Source organism: Podarcis gaigeae (genome assembly GCF_964106915.1).
Source record: "Podarcis gaigeae genome assembly, chromosome: 6".
Taxonomy (NCBI): Eukaryota; Metazoa; Chordata; class Lepidosauria; order Squamata; family Lacertidae; genus Podarcis; species Podarcis gaigeae.
This window is the reverse complement of record NC_139682.1, coordinates 26438390-26455741: the sequence shown is the minus strand read 5'-3', so window position 1 is coordinate 26455741 and position 17352 is coordinate 26438390. Positions and strand designations below refer to the sequence as shown.

Genomic DNA, 17352 nt, shown 5'->3' with positions numbered 1-17352 from the left:
AAAACCACTATAAAATAATCTAATCTTCAGATCAAGTAAATGATGCTGAAACTCAGTTATAACACACCATCATCAACTTTGTCTTTTCAGCTGTTTAGATGCATATAGCAGTACTTGCTAGGAGACTAAAAAATGCAGCTGTTTTTCACCTGTTTGTTCATTATTTGTTCACCTATGTATTTGTTCATGTGTATTGTGAATTTATGAGTAGAGCTTCAAGTGAAGTTCTCTGAAGGTGGTGTCACAGAAGAGAACCTTGGGAACACATAAATGTTCACATCCCAAGAAGAGAAGAGCTTTACAAGGCACCTTCTGCCCACCTGCATCTTGGATTAAAATCAAGCCAGAGAAGTTCTGACTGCCCTGCCAACCTCATCTGCCAATTCCCCACTCTGAAAAGCACCATTCTACTTTCTATTTAATTATCTGGCCAGCAGCATTGAGGGAGGATGAGGCAAGGTAAAGGTAAAAAGGTAAAGGACCCCTGGATGGTTAAGTCAAGTCAAAGGCGACTATGGGGTGTGGTGCTCACCACTTTTTAGACCAAGCAAGTTGGTGTTTGTCCACAGACAGTTTTATGGGTCATGTGGCCAGCATGACTAAACTGCATGGAATGCATGGAAACGTCGTTTACCTTCCTGCTGCAGTGGTACCCATTTATCTACTCATGCTGTCACAACTCTCATCACCACTGGCTGGTTAAGTAATAAGACAGGGGAAAAATATGTTATGGGAAATAGGAGCCTGAGAGTGATTGTGTTTTGGGAACCCCAAAGGTTGGTGTGGAAGGAGGTCATTTTCCAAGACTTACTTTGGCTCAGGAAATTATCCTAGATCTATTTCAGGGGTGGACAACTCCCAAGAGACTGCAATCTACTCACAGAATAAAAACTGGCAGTGATCTACCCCCAGACCTGGGGGTTCAGGTCAACATTGTTGAGCTTTTTTTTTTAGGAAGGAAAGCCCTTTAATCATTTAGGTTGAGTCAGATGTAAACAAGAAAGAGCTCACCCATCTTTATCAATTGCTTTGCATATTCTCTCTAGAATGGAACCAAAACCATTCTCGCTTTGACTGCTTGTCAAAAACAAAGCAGTTATTTTTTAAAAATATATATATCTGAAATGTGCTTATATCACATGAAAATTGCAAATTCGATTTGTACAAGATGAGTATAATTTAAATGCATTTTTTTCATGTGTTGTTTCAAAATATTCTGGGACCTGAATGGGCCTATGACAAAGTGTTAGTGAAACTAAAATGGGACAGAATTACACTGCTCAGTCCACCTCCAGTTATACCAATAATTCCCAAAAGTTTACAATATATTAAATAACTATGCAACATACAAAATTATGGACAGATTGTCAAGAAACAGGAACATGACTATGGAGTGTGGTAAAGCAACATCACAGACATCTATGGTGGAGTTAATATACAACACTATGGTGTGCTGTCTATAATGCACAATGTTTTCTAAAAGAAATAACATTTGCTGGCTTAGAATTTCAGTTTCATGATCTTGGAATTTTATAAATAACGCCAACTTTAAGCAAAGAAACTTAAGTCCTGGGTCCTACATAAATGGAGACGGGCCTGGGACCCAGGGGAGGCAGGTACATATTTATGAATGAATGAGTAGCATGTGGCTCACAAACAACAGTGGTGCCCTGCTGAGGCCACAGAAAGTGTCACTCGTGGCCTTCAATTGTTGGACTGGGAAGCAGAGCTGAGAGGGAACTTGTGATTGTTAGTCGGCTCCTGGACCTTAAACAGATTTTTGTTCCTGCAGCTTTGGCATAATGATGGAATGCTTCCCATTTTCACCGTCCAAAGAGCTGTGCTAAGAGGTTGCTACAGATGGAGGTGAGCCATCAGGTAAGCCATCAACAGGGATAGGAAATAATTTTTGCTCAAAATATCTATTGTCTGCCTCATACAATATTTATTTTTTCTTGTGGATACTAATAAACCTTTGACCACTCAAAACCCACTTTGAAACTACACATTGGTATCTGGGGCCCCCAAACACTACACCCTACAGTGGGCTAGGAGCAGAACTCAACTATTTTCACACATATGATAAGTACAACTTTCCTCAAGAGGTGTTCCAAACCACTGTTCTTTTTCAAGGAGGATACAGAATTTAGTAGATCTATTCTGCACAGGATATTCCAGTCTGAAATCATCAAACAAACAAAAAAATAAAAAAAATGGGAGAAGTCCTTAAAAAAAAAAAAGAATGTTGTGATGTTTTGTTTGTTCATGTTTGGCTCAGATCAGGTTGGCCCAGCTTCCAGTTGTGGCTGATTTCACAAGAAAATGTGGTTTATGAGCAAGCATGTTCTTATCTTCTCGGAAAACCATTTGTGGCTGGAAAAAATCATTGTGGGTTGGATCCAGACTTGCTCCTCCAAGTCTCCTTCCATTTGAGGGAGAGAATCAGGATTATAGAAATAAAAGAAGAACCTACTGGATCAGGCCAATGGCCCATGTAGTCCAGCATCCTGTTCTCACAGTGGCCAACCAGATATCTGTGTGAAACCCTCAAACAGTACCTGAGCACAAGAGCAATCACTTCCAAATGTGGAGGTAGAGCACGGCCATCATAACTAGTGATTGATTCAATGGAGGTTCTCTTCTGGGGCATGTGGGACAGTGATTTTCACTGATTTCCCCTTCTTTCTATAGCCCATAGAAAAAAATCTCCAAATCATGTTTTCACTGGCTACAGGGAGGGCCGTTGAGGGAAAGGAGGGGTCAGTGAAAATTGCATCCACCTCCAATTCCTCTGGTATGAGGATAAGTCCTGTGAATTAAAGTGTATATCAAAGTCCTTTATATTCCAGAGAAGTTGCTCAAATATCCTACGGTTGCAGACAAGGCATGCACACACAAATCTCTGGGTCTGTGAGGCTCCTACCCTTCCTTCATTACTTCCCTATCCCTTGGATTATTTTTAATGCACAAATGGTTGCACCTTGCTTGTGTTATGTTTCTGCCTACAGCAATACTCAGCCTCTGGAACCACTCAATGTGCTGCTGTCTGATACACCATAGAGGAAATTACTATTTATTTATTTTTTAAAAAAAAATCAATGCTCTATTTATACAAATTAGGGGTCCTGGGTTTTATCTTCAGACATACAACATCTGTGCATCAGCTTTGCAGGCGCGACCTATTTTATTTGCTCTACTAGGTGTGCAAAAATGACAAACATATTTTTAAGCCTTTTATCCCTAAGCATACAAATATCTAATCTTAAAAAATGAAAAACAGAATGACAAGAATTGAGAGTAAAGGAATAATCCAATCTTTTTTTATTGAAAGGGGAATCAATAAAAAAGAAATGAATTCCATTATGTGATTTAAATGTTCTTCATTCGGGGGCTTAGCAGAGAGCCACATTTTCATGATTTTTTCTTTTTCTTTCTATATTGGTAGAAGTCAGAACAAATGTTCCTAACAATTTCTTCCAAATCAAGGTCCCTCAAATTCATATTTGGGGTCAATTCTAATCCTTCAACTTTCAAACAGCATCCCCACAATGCTGTTTTGGAGAGTGTGTATGTGTGTTTAATTATCATTTGAGACTGCATCATAGCCTTTGAAGGAATGAGACTGATAAGGTGGCAGAGTTTTGACACTGAGCATATGGTAAAATTAGTTACACATTTTGTTGACGATGAGGAGAAGTTTACCATCCAAAATGGGGGCCGCCTCAAACAAACAACAGTTTTGGAACATGTCTGCCAATATTCTATTGAGTCATTTTCAGATAGAATGGATGTGTTTTCTCATCAACAGGCTATTGTGCATCATAACAGTCCTCTTACCTAACAGTGTGGTCGATGGAACAGTGTCTGATGATACTTTGAGATGAAATTCCATTTGCGCACAGAACACGGATCAATGGAACCCAACAGAAGGTCAACAGGAGAAAAATAATGTGGAAAATAAAATAAAAACACAAAGTTAGCTGTTTCCAACATCCCAAAGACTTGGTTCTTTACTGCCATATTTATGTATCTACAGGGAAAGGCACAAAAGCACACAATCAAGAATAAAGTCTACATAAGTACCTGAGTAGTAGGAATTCAACAAAGATTTGCTCTGAAGGGTTTTGCTTTGGACAGAAAATGAACAAGGAGAGGATGGTGCTAGGTAGGAAAGACATAAGGAAGAAGCTTTAGAAATGTATAGAGGAAGATAACAGAACAGAGAGAAAAGCTCCTTAGAGAACAGAGTAGCATTTAATTCACTGGATGTGACATAATTAAACTGCCTAGAAGCAAACATAGTCTTCTAATACCACCAATAGATGGTATTTAAAAAATAAATAAAAATACACGAATAAAATGGGTGCCCAAAACCCTAGAACTGCTCATATACAGCAGAGAAAAGCAACATAACACATACAGGGCACTCCTGCTAAGCTACATATGTTCCTCCTTCCCAAACACCACACATACACTTGGAGAAGACTGCAAAATAAGAATATGGAAGCATAAATCCATAGTTGAGGTTTGGAACCCACAAGAACAACACAAGTTATCTGAATTGCATTGGACTAAAACATGTTAATGGAGGTGGACTTCCAGCCATGTCTATCAGTATTATCAATGTGCAGTATCACAACTTTCGCAAAATAAAAATTAGGGAGTTCTCTTTTAAACAGGTTCATGGGTGTGGGTTGATGAGGTGAAGAATGTTAAATATGTACACAAAAAGCACAAATTGGAAGGAAATTAGCAGGTGCAACAGAAGCCTGACCCTCAAACAGATGGTTCTTGACAGCACAAGTTGGCTTGAAATTATATGAGAATTTGAAGTTAACTTTTCTGGATACTGAGACTGGAGTGGGCAGTAGGGATGGACATGGGATGAATAAGCAAACACCTGCAATTTCTGCTCCCTTTTCTGTTGTTATTGGAATCTGATATCCCTAGTGGTCAATGCTCTCTATAGCTGCAACAGTCTCCTCTTCATTTTCATCAAGCTAGTTTCTTCCCCTTCTTATGAGTCAGTTTTACTAGCATATTCCAAGGCACTACCAAGCCAACTTTGTCTCATCCTTCTTGCACCTTGGCTGATACCTGACGTCAACTGATTCCATTTCCCAGGAACTACATGTACACACATTAGAGTCATACCTCAGAAGTCAAACAGAATCTGTTCCAGAAGTCCATTTGATTTCCGAAATGTTCGACTTCCAAAGCACGGCTTCTAATTGGCTGTAGGAAGCTCCTGCAGCCAATCGGAAGCCGCAGAAGCCCCATCAGACATTTGACTTCCAAAGAACGTTTATTTCTACAAACCCTTAAGGATCAACTGATGTAATGTGCTTTATGTGGGACTGCCCTTGAAGAGAATTCACAGACTTTGGCTAGTGCAAAATGCTGATATGAGTGTTGTTATAAATGTGGTGTGGTGAGATCAAATTCAGCTTTGTACATGTTAGCTTTGTACAGGAAGAGAGGTACCCCCACAATTGGAGGCAGGGGGTGGGTATTCAAACAAGAAACCCACCCTGTCTCTAGATTTAAGATGTCTTCCTTCAATCTTCAAGCTTTTTAATCGAGTCAAAATCATAGTATTTGCAACACTTTTACATTTCAATATGTCTTGGAAGCTGGCTTTACATGGGCCAGCCAATATTTAAGGATTTATGGTACTCTGGTCTCAGAAAATGTGGTTTGCAGTCCTTTCACATTTGTTTCCAGTGTTACAATTATATATTTGTCTTCACCTTCACTATGATGGGAAATGAGTTAATGCAAAAAACCCACAGTACATTAAAAAGAGAGATGTCAATAGATAAAATAGAAATAATTGTTCCATAATACCATATAAAAGTAGATAAAATCCAATATACATCAAAGCAATTTCAGAAGCAATTTCTAGCTCTCCAGAGTAAACATTATTTACAAATGAATAAAAGCTCATCAGAATTACTCCATGGGGCGAACAGTGCTATTCTAACAGACTCCAGGTGGAGTTGTATCAAGCCTACAGATATTTCTATTACACTTAAAAAAAAGCAGGTCAAGCAATTTTCCAAAGTATTGTCCCATGGGAAACTGAACAAAGTGCTAGTGTGCCAGTAGACTCTACTGTTAACAAGGTTGTTTATAACAAGGGAACTGTACTGCGTAAGATTTCACTGATGGCATTTAATGCACCTAACTCACATGTTGTACAAATCTCTTATGGAGGCAAAGTCTTTCCTTAAGAAAAGGAAGTGTATACTACTAAGCATATAGGCATTTGATAGACTGGCTCTTTGGATATGTATCGATGAACACATGAGTCTTTAAAAACCATGCCTAAAGTAGAGATGGCTAACCTGCAGCCTTTCAGATGCTGTTGGCCTTCAGATTCCATAAATGCTGGTTGGGGCTAATGGGAGTTGGAGTCCAACAACATTCCTAAATAATTATACTAAGAATGCAAATTAGTTTTTTAAAATACCAAGACTGGGATTATTTTGACCTGCTAGTGCTCTTACTGCACAAGTTCTATAAAAAAGGTAAAGGGACCCCTGACTGTTAGGTCCATTCACGGACGACTCTGGGATTGTGGTGCTCATCTTGCTTTACTGGCCAAGGGAGCTGGTGTACAGCTTCCGGGTCATGTGGCCAGCATGACTAAACTGCTTCTGGTGAACCAGAGCAGTCCATGGAAACGCCGTTTACCATCCCGCCGGGATGTGCTTTCAAACTGCTAGGTTGGCAGGAGCAGGGACCGAGCAATGGGAGCTCACTCTGTCACAGGGATTCGAACCACCGACCTTCTGATCGGCAAGCCCCAGGCTTTGTGGTTTATACCACAGTGCCACCCACATCCCCCGAACAAGTTCTATAGGAAACCCTAAAATTCACTAGTGAACCCAGTTCTACAGCACCACAGGCAGCATCACGCTGAATTATCCAGTGAATGCAAGTGACTCTTGTGACTTTAACTGGCAATGAAAAATAAACTAGTAAATCTTAGAACAAAGGCTAGATTTCCTATTGCTATTGCAGACACCAGGACAGTTTGAAGGCCTTGCTGTTCCCAGCCCAGAAGACTCAGAAGTCTTGTTGGCTTTGTGTAAAAACTCTCTTAACCTTTGCATCCCAAATCTAAGCAATTTGTTGTTTGAGTAGTCACACAATCTTGTGCCTTGCATCACCTCTCCAGCCTTCCAGAGCCTGACTCTCTTGGCCAATGCCTCCTGCCTCTGCCCATTCTGCACTTTTTTATCTTCCCTGTAACCTAATCATTGGCCTGATGTGGTCTATAGTGCCTGCACCTGGCTCTTCGAGCTTGTCATTGTTTTAACCTGTGCCCACCCTGGAGCACACCATTTGCCTCTGATTCCAAGTGGCCCTGGCAGTTATGCAGGCAATAGGAGATTCAGAAGGAAGACAAGCCAGAATAAGATACCAAGAGATGCTTTGGATCTCCATGGAGAAGTTTATTCCTTGTTCTGCTAAGTCAAATCCAGAAGTTGGATTTTCTTTGGAAGTCCTGAGCCAGGGCTAAAACTCTGCTAGTAACTGAGCTGACAAAGAGCAGCTAGAATCAAGTAAACTATCTCTCTCTCTCTCTCTCTCTCTCTCTCTCTCTCTCTCTCTCTCTCACACACACACACACACACACACACACACATCCTTACACAAGACTCTGTTCTCAAGGTTTTGGACTTTCAGGGTTTCCAGATGGAAACCTCTTTTTCTAAAATCATCATCATTAATTATTCTTAATTGTTCAATTATTATTAAACAAAACAAAAGTGCCTCAATAAATACAGTTTCAGATTGCTAAGGCAAAGGGAAGTACTCAACTTCCTCATCTCATTAGTGCAAGGGTTTCTGCTTGCACAATGGTACTTTCCTCCTCTTCTTGCCCTCCCCCCTCCCCAAATCTCCTAGGGAGGGTTGGGGGAAAACGCAGAACAGATTTAGGGGACATGCAAGGGGAGAAGGGAGAAAAAGTCCAGTGGCACAAGCAGAAATTCTGTCACTGAAAGGATGCTTACTTTACCACTACATTGGATATAACCCAAAGTGATAGCACACTGTGTCATACAGACCTTAAAACGCTGAATTCTAATATATAAGAATGGGTTTGCCAGTGCTTCCAAAGCAACACAGCAGTGGCTTGTGAGGGTTTGTGTGCATATGGAAGCAGTAGTGTGTTCCCAGCAGTGATCGTGTTGTGCTTATTTAGACAGGGATCAGGTAGGGTGAAGCAGCAAGGTTGATGGACTTCCAGGCTGGTGGCAGCAGCCCCACCAGTATGCCCACATCTGCAGAGACACCACCTCCAACTCTGAAGCTCCCCAAGGTTTGCTACTCCTACATTGTCCCATCCCCACCCAAGTTCAGCCCCACCACAATTGGGAGGAGGGAACCCCTTCATGAACCACCACTGTGTTGTTTTGCCCCCAAACTTACAAGGGTTTACTATTCTACACAAATAGAACAATCACATCCTTTCTCTTGTTCTATACACAGTACAGTGAATGTAATCAACTGATTTTTGTGGAGCAAATATGCTGAAAGTCTTGCAGCTTTTGCTGAGGCTTTCAGGATCTGGAGGAAAGCTTTAGCTACTGCAGGAGTTATGTATTCAACCTGAATTTCACAACTGGTGAACTTCAGTGTCAGCTCTAATAATACTCATAAGGAACTTTTTTCTGCACTCATCATCTTTGCCCTTATTGTTCCCATCTAAGTTCCCAGTAGGCAATGCTAACTTTATAACTGCACATGACAGCATGGCTTTGAATGCAACATCAGATGTCATGCTAACATAACACCTTCCCGTGGACTTCCTTAGGCAATGTCCTCTGTTTCAGAAGTGAATATTTCACGCCCTTTAGTTTCAAAGCAAAACTGCTTGGCTTCCAAACTGAGATTCCTGAATAAGCAACCTGTGATAAAATCCTAAATTTTATCTTCCTTTTTCTTCTCTTACTTTCCAACAGCTGTCAACCTGGTTGTGTCCATGATGCAGACTACTCCTTTGGACCACTCCTGCCAGATCTGCTTTATGTATGACCTACTGCATGACAGTCCATCAGTGTGGTGTCAGCACAGCTGTGCCTCTGTGCTGGATGGATCATTAGTGTATCATTGTTCATTTGATACGGCGTCTCACTCATCATGCTCATGGGATGCCAGGCTTCAGGAGATGTGCTCTGTGTAATGTACCTCACTGGATGCTACGGATACTTGTGGATAATTTTAGCTCCCTAGTCAGATCTTCCTTGCCACCTATATCCATTTCTTCCATAGGGAACTGAGTAAAATCACAGCAGCTTTGATACAAGGCTTCTTACATGGCAGATTCCACACTCCACATAATTATTTTATGTTTCCTGGTTTTTAAGACATTACAGTTTGGAAGAAGAAGAAGAGTTTGGATTTGATATCCCCCTTTATCATTACCCAAAGGAGTCTCAAAGTGGCTAACAATCTCCATTCCCTTCCTCCCCCACAACAAACACTGTGTGAGGTGAGTGGGGCTGAGAGACTTCAAAGAAGTGTGACTAGCCCAAGGTCACCCAGCAGCTGCATGTGGAGGAGCGGAGACGCGAACCCGGTTCCCCAGATTACGAGACTACTGCCCTTAACCACTACACCACACTGGCTCCCTCACAGTTACCAGAGTCCTATTCCTGACCACAAATGTGCACAAAGGCTGAGGCCATTTCTGCTTCCATGGCTCCTAGCCCTCCCTGGACATGCTAGGAATATAACCTGGGACCTTCTTCATGTAAAGCCAATACTCTGCTACTGAGCTACAGCCCTTCCATTAACAGCTACTGAGAATGGTTGCAGGTAGAAGTGGAATGTCTGTAGTTTCCAGGTGTCCTCTAACACTGACCGCATTTCTGGTTTCTAACTTTGCCTGTGAACCTGCACTCTCTAACTAAAACAGCTTAGCATAGTTTTAGATAGTATTGATTAATAACTGGGCCATGTGTTGTTTTGGAGAGAAAAAAAAATTAAGCACAGAGGATTGTAACAAAAATGCAGTGCTCTGTTTTCTGTGTGTTTCCTCAGCTGTCCCAGCAAGACATGTCCTTTAATCTTAGAGGAAATTTAAATTCTATCAGCACCATCATCAGCTGCACTGTACTGATGTGGTATTCCCTTCCAGTGCCAGGGCAGGGGGCAGTCAAACCACAGGCATGGGATGTGGCAGGACTCAGCAGCTGTGTAACAATGCTGGGTTGATCTGGACCTAGTAATGGAGGAATAGGTTGCTATGGACATGTAGCACCTGACCTGGAGCTGTTGTTCCTGCTCTGATGAACTGCGGCAACTGTATGGTTGCTGTATGGCCACTAGGTCATGAAGAACCCCAGCTTCCAAATATGCCTGGGGTTGGCTTGTCTGTTTGGGGGTTGCACAGCCAGTTCAAGAACCATGTGCAGTTGTTCTACTCAAGTCAGAATTCAGTGAAACAGAAACTTGCCTAAATTGCTCAGGTGCTAAAATGAACTATTTTAATACTTTTATTCAAGTGACATTAGAAAAAGCAGAGACCTGTAGCAGAAAGAGAAACATCTCAGAAACGGAAATGGAGACATTTCACTCTCCCAGTTATTTTTATTACTGTTGTTTCCCTTACAATAAGTTTCAAATCCTTAAGATTTTTGCTCCCACGGGATCCAAGACTTTTAATTACCATAAAGCTTTCTGAATATGGAGGTACCAATTGCAAACAAGTAAAACTTACTGAATCCATTAACATCTTGGCAGCTTGAAGAAAAGGCTTCTTCATTATGAGCAGAACTGAGTTTCGTAGCAGTCTTGTCTGAAGAAGCAACAGGGCCCATTTCTCTCTGACTGCTGCTCTGCGTCTCCTTTTGCTTCTTGGCTAGTTTCCTTCAGGGTGTTTTGAAGAGGGAAGAAACCATTGTTAGGGTTTTTGTTTTGGTTTTACCATTTCTTAACTGATCAAACTGAAAGAAAACAAGCCGACAAAATAATACCTTAAGAGAGAGAGAAAGAATATATTTCTGGCTTTGAGCAACATGCAGGTCTATTTGCAAATGTGAGGAAGCATCACATTGCATCTCCATTGTAAGCATTAGCAATGGAAAGTGCATATGGAAACTAGCAATGGAGTGTCATGTAAACTGAGAGCAAACAAAAGTAGGGCCAAGGAAAAGAGAAAACAGCAGAATGGGATATTAATGGGAAAATACCAGGCAACTGCCTAAATCCAGCCTGGAATTTCCCAGTGATAGGTTTACACTAGATCAATACCTAAAAGCCCATGGCCAAATCTACTTCCCTTGAGAAATGCCTTGTCTCTTCCCCATATACCAATCCAAAGTGGAAAGCTGGTTGTCACCATGGGGCAATGTGTGGGGATCTCAGATTGGGGCTTTGTCCCTTTACCTTGTTTCCAAAGAAGCCTAACAGAAAAGAGCAGGTATCACACAAAAGGAAACACTCTTTAAGGTGTTGTTGACACAGTTGCTTAAACTGAGTTTTTGATTCCCCATACCCAAGGGTAAATGTAATGAAAAGCTACCATTAAATAGTTGTATTTACATATTTTTAATAAAAATATATATGTTTTTCTCCCTGATTCCTACGACATCAAGAGCAACAGTGACACTTTATATATATCCTGGGCTGAAAAATATTCTTGTTTGGGGTATTATTCACTTGTGAAACCCTCAATGTCATGGGTAGGGAAACATTTTCATCTGACAGGCAGGATCAAAAGTGGCAACCCTCTGTGGGTCACATTTGACCTATACACCTGTTTTAGTTACCTGACATAATATGGCATACTTCGCAAGTACTCCGAAAAAAGGGACATCCTGGTGTTTTTTGTGTGAGATCACGGCGGCCATTTTGGCTGCCACTCTCTCTCTCTCTCACTTTCATACCCTGCTCTCTCACCCTGATTAAAGCACTTGAGAGCATAACACAGGTCACGAGACTCACCCGGGAGCAGATCCTGGAAGACATACATCATGGTTTTGGCTTGGGGAAAAGTTCAACAGTGTGATATGGCATCAGGTAGATTCAGACTCCCCAAAAGCAATAAGATTTGTATTTGGCTCCAAATCGAAGCAGCATCAAATACAAGTCTGGGCTGCAAAGGAGCAGCTGACAACACTTTCTAAAGTTCCCAATTGTCCCTTTGCAGTTGTGGTTTTAGGGGAGCTCCTGAGTAGAAATGATCCTGCCTGAGGCAGCAGGGCTTGCATTCCATGCCCAATTTAAACAGTCCAAAAATACAAGCCAATGAAATCAGAAGTGCACTCTGAGGCTCTTGGTTGTTCCCATAACAGCCTTGAAGTCCAAATTGGATAGGCTCATGGGCCTAATTTGTCCTGTGGGCCAGAGTTTCCTCACCACTGCTCTGTTTCCAGAGGCAATATCCATCTAAATATTAGACGCTGTGAGTGAAGGCAGAAAGCAGCAGAAGAAGGTTGTTTCCTTCACACACTATTTGTGCGTGGACTTTTCCTGAAAGCATCTAGCTGGCCACTGTTGGAAACAGGATTATGGAGATGGACCCTTGGTCTAATACTGCAGGAGTCTTATGTTCTTAAAATGGGCTACTGAGTGCCACCTAGTAATTTCCTGTTTGCCATTTCTAAACAGAAACATATACCACATTAGTTACAGAAGACACAGTCCACATTTCATATACACATCAGATTTGGTTGAAAATAGTACTGATTAATTTCTACCTATCATTTTCAGGTGGTGAGTAGTTCTCCTGAATTTGTTCCCATGTGGTGAGAATGATCCAGTATTAGTATGTATGAGGGCAGGGGAAGATAGTGGGTTGCTGGGGCCTTGAGGAGAACCTACCACTGCCACCTCCTTTCCTTCTCCAAGGTACATTTCTAGGCTCTTAAGATAGGAATACAGAGCAGAGCTCATAGGATATTTGGTCTCCTTGCAAGCACTATGAGCAACTATGAGTCATAAGATCCCCAAATCCTGTATTTATTGTACCTTGTGAACCCTCTACATGTCAAGGATCTTCAGAAAATTATTGATGCCTCTGTTGTCAATGACACACACTGGACTCAAGTCTAGATACAGGCTTGAGAGCACCTAAATGATCACAACAAAGGAGCATTAGCAGCAGAACAAACTAAGCTTTTCGCACCTTCCTCTTTCTGACACCTGACATGCTGCTGATATGCTGTCATAGAGGGGAGAGCAAGAAGCCCTCCTTCCCCTTCATAGCTGACAGAACATCACTTAAAAGGTAAGAGGAATGGTTATTTGGGGTCCACGAGGTCGAGTGTGTGATAGGGAGGGGCTGTAAGAGAGTAGGCTAATGTATTTCTGAAAATGTACTTGGTCAGAAAATAAGCAGAGTTATTTCTCTCTTTATTTTACTAGTGAATTTGATGTGAAGTAGAAGTCCCCCTCTTTAGTAAACACTAGGTCCCAACTCTTTCCTTGTGGAAATTCACTGAGAAGAAACAGCTCACCTGAGAAATGTCATCTTATGTTGGCTATGCCACATTAAAACTGAATATGAGAAAAGAGGCCAAGTAATATTATATATAAAATGTTTGCATGAAATTTTTTTCGTCTTACACCAAGAAACATAAATAAAAGAAACATTTCAGCACACTGATCTCAAATGTTGAGATGTCATATTCATCTGTGGAGATATAACATCTCACCAGAATTACTAGCAGTGTACTACCCTACCTCTATCAACTATAAACCATTTTGGGATGTGACTGCATCATTTCACTTGACAGAGCAAAGCTACCCACTGAGACAGAATTAGTGTAAGAGCAACTGTATGTGACTTCTTTCTCACACTTTCCTAAAATGGACTGCAGAAATATCCTAAAATAAGGCACTAGGCCTGTAAGAGAGAGAGAAGTCACATTAAATTAACCACCCTTCTACAGGAGATTTGCCTGCGTTGAGTGTAAAAATCAGAAACGATTAAGAGTGACAGCAAAACCTTTGAAATAATAAACAACCAGTCCACTGTCAGCTCTAAAATTGCTCTCCTCGCCCCCACCCCAAACCTACTCAACAATGGGAGATCCCATTGTTTGCCTCTGACTACCAGCTGTATGAAAATGGAGAAGAGTGATCAACTCAGCTTCTGTTGACATTTGGCTGCTCAAGTCTTCATTCATATCTGAAGGTGGTGGGTAGGGTGGGGGACTCATTCAGAATGAATATTTGACATTCTATAAACCAGCAGCCCAGAAAGATACCACATAAATCTTCTGCACCAGCAAAGAAGTTTGCTCACATGGCCTCCATTGATAAGAAAATAAAACAAACAAATATAAGGGAAGAAAGGAAGATTACTGTAAGCAGGGACTTTAATCTTATTTTCTTTGTTATTGAAATCTGAATAATGTAATTAAATTATGTTAAGAGTTTGCAGTTTCCCACAAACTAAATTGACTTGCTCACAATCAGTGATGAGCCTAAAACATGCCTCCATCTTTAAGGAAAAATTAATTGGATCCTTGCAGAGAAAATCTTTCTTTTCAATTATTTATCAACCATGCTTATTTAATACTGCAGTCTGCCAAGTAAGCCTTGCTGAAAAGCCATGGTTGCACATATACCTAGAAAGAATTCCCCAAGCTGATTGGGTACCCTACAGATTGGCTTTGGTTGCAACTTCCACCAGCCCTCAGCCAGTATGGGTAGCGGTTAGGGATGCTGTTGTTGTTGTAGTCCAACAACATATGGAGGGCACCAGGTTGGGGAAGGCTGCTTTAGGACCATAGGTTGCTCGTTATTTAGAAAAGTCACAACAGAACTGAAATTTGAATGACAATGAATCACATTTAAACATCAGAAGAAGGTGACTGCTGAAGCCTTGTCAACTAATGGGATGACTCCTACCCAGAGTGGCCTTTGCATTCATTTGCTGTGAGGCAACAAATAGGAATCACATGCTTTTCCAGAGCTTACTGCTGTTGTCTGTTTCCCTCAGTCTCTCTACTATGGCTGTTTGAACCATGCCAGGGATTGAAAATACTATTTGCATACAGCATTTTGATTACAACGATGACATGGCCACACTTTTTTGGCCATTTGGTTCAGAAGGTTTGTGTTGCTGGGTACCTGCTTTGATCTGCTTGTTGTTTTGATTCTGGGCTGGCTATTTTAATTTGAAAACGTGTGTCTGTTTTAAATGGTTTCTTCTGTTTTGTTATGCTGACCTATGCTGTGCTTGGCATACATATTTTGCAAGCAATTTCCCCTTATACATTTTCACAAATTACTTTCACCAGTGTGCACATTTCTGTATGCACTTTCCCCTAATATATGTATTTTTGTAATTTGTATCCATAGTTTTGTTGAAGAACTGCATTTGGAAAAGTGTGTGGTGTGTGTGTGTGTGTGTGTGTATATATAAAAGCAGCTTCATTTAGGTTTGTCTATCAGTTAAGGGACTGCAAATTCCTGAGTAGCTAGGTTCACATTAAAATGGGAACCAAATTAATTTCTTCTACGTTCCTATATGTGGACTGCTTCCAGAGGGTCCTGAGAGGCAGCATAGAAATATTGAAAATATATAAAAATAAATAATAGGACCTAGAGTCTCACATAAGACAAATCTATCGCAGAAACTTTTCAAAATATCACATGCTGCTAAAATATATATCCAAATGTGTTGCTTTTGGTTTAATGCAATAAAGTAACTAATCTTCTGTATTTTTTTGGGGGGGGACACCAAAATATTGAACTAATACAGTAAAATGTAAATCAATTTATTTCAAAATGTGAGAATGAGGGGGGAGGGGAAGGCACTAAAAAGGTTTGTCAGTGCAAGCCAATTCATGTTTACTCAGATGTAAGTCCCATTGGGCTTACTCCTTAGTAAGCAGGTCCAGAACTGCAGCCTCAGTCTGTTTTACTGTTAATCCTTTTTGACAGGAAGTTGGATAGAGACATTAAAGCTTTGGAGCCTCAATTACATTTCATGTTTACCAAATATGGGCAGCCAGACCCAAGACTAGCTGTGTAAACTGCAGCCATAATTTTTGCAAGCTGCCTTGAGTCAAAATGCAGAGTATAAATAATAGAAAGAACATCAATACCTAAATATTTACAAGGGATGCTATGTTCAACCCCTAGTGAAATGAATTGAAATTAGCAGTTTCAGCAGCACAGGATATATAATCCCAGTCTTAGTGGATTGTTGTACAGAACGAAGATCCAGTGCACATTTGAGGAGGAGCTAATGTGAGCTTCTTTATTTATTGCAATGGAAGAGACATCTAAAATATCAACCGCTGCTCGGTCCCAGCGCCTGCCAACCTAGCAGTTCGAAAGCACCCTCGGGTGCAAGTAGATAAATAGGGACCGCTTACTAGCGGGAAGGTAAACGGCGTTTCCGTGTGCAGCTCTGGCTCGCCAGAGCAGCGATGTCACGCTGGCCACGTAACCCGGAAGTGTCTCTGGACAGTGCTGGCCCCTGGCCTCTTGAGTGAGATGGGCGCACAACCCCAGAGTCTGTCAAGACTGGCCCGTACGGGCAGGGGTACCTTTACCTTTACCTTAATGTGAGCTTCTTTATTTATTGCAATGGAAGAGACATCTAAAATATCAAGCTGCTCCTGAAATGGGAAAACTCGCAGTTGCTAAGGCTGTGTCTGTACATCAGTGGTCCTGCAGTATTTCGGTTTGGGGCAATTTTGGCAACCAATACATTCGGAGTGCTGCTCTTACATCTGAGTTGGTTCTGAAACAAAGGGAGCTCCAGAGGAGATGCTATCACTATATGGCACTTTGTTTCCAGTGAGGTACCTTTATAACCTTTAGTGAGTTTTAATGAACACCATCACAATCTTATTACAGGATTCTGAATATTTCAATTGTTTGCAATGAAGGAAAGAAACAACCAACTACTACATAACTTTTCGGTGGAATTAAGGTGCTCAAGATAGCTCATGATGGATAGATAATGAGACTCTTAATCTCAGGGACATGGGTTCCAGCCCCACGTTGGGCAAAAGATCCCTGCACTGCAGGGGGCTGGACCAGATGACCCTTGTGGTCCCTTCCAACTCTACAATTCTATGCTTCTATGGCTCATAGATTGCCAAAGAATTGATGCTTTTCAATTATGGTGCTGGATGAGACTCTTGAGAGTCCCATGGACTGCAAGAAGATCAAACCTATCCATTCTGAAGGAAATCAGCCCTGAGTGCTCACTGGAAGGACAGATTCTGAAGCTGAGGTTTGGCCACCTCATGAGAAGAGAAGACTCCCTGGAAAAGACCCTGATGTTGGGAAAGATGGAGGGCACAAGGAGAAGGAACAACAGAGGACGAGATGGTTGGACAGTGTTCTTGACGCTACCAACATGAGTTT

General features: G+C 41.3%; 1 protein-coding gene across 17 annotated transcripts in view; it reads right to left on the bottom strand.

The window, feature by feature from the left end:
• PTPRT (protein tyrosine phosphatase receptor type T) overlaps positions 1-17352 on the bottom strand; it is a 605850-nt gene that overhangs the window by 56650 nt on the left and 531848 nt on the right. For 9 of the 17 annotated variants that reach the window (XM_083746111.1, XM_083746121.1, XM_083746124.1 and 6 more), the window contains 3 exons: positions 10736-10884; positions 4084-4161; positions 3838-3873 (listed from right to left, as the gene is read on the bottom strand). In XM_083746111.1, the coding sequence (XP_083602237.1) occupies positions 3838-3873; positions 4084-4161; positions 10736-10884 (263 nt within the window). The remainder of the gene's footprint in view (positions 1-3837; positions 3874-4083; positions 4162-10735; positions 10885-17352) is intronic. The other 8 variants (XM_083746115.1, XM_083746116.1, XM_083746118.1 and 5 more) reach the window with 3 other exon arrangements.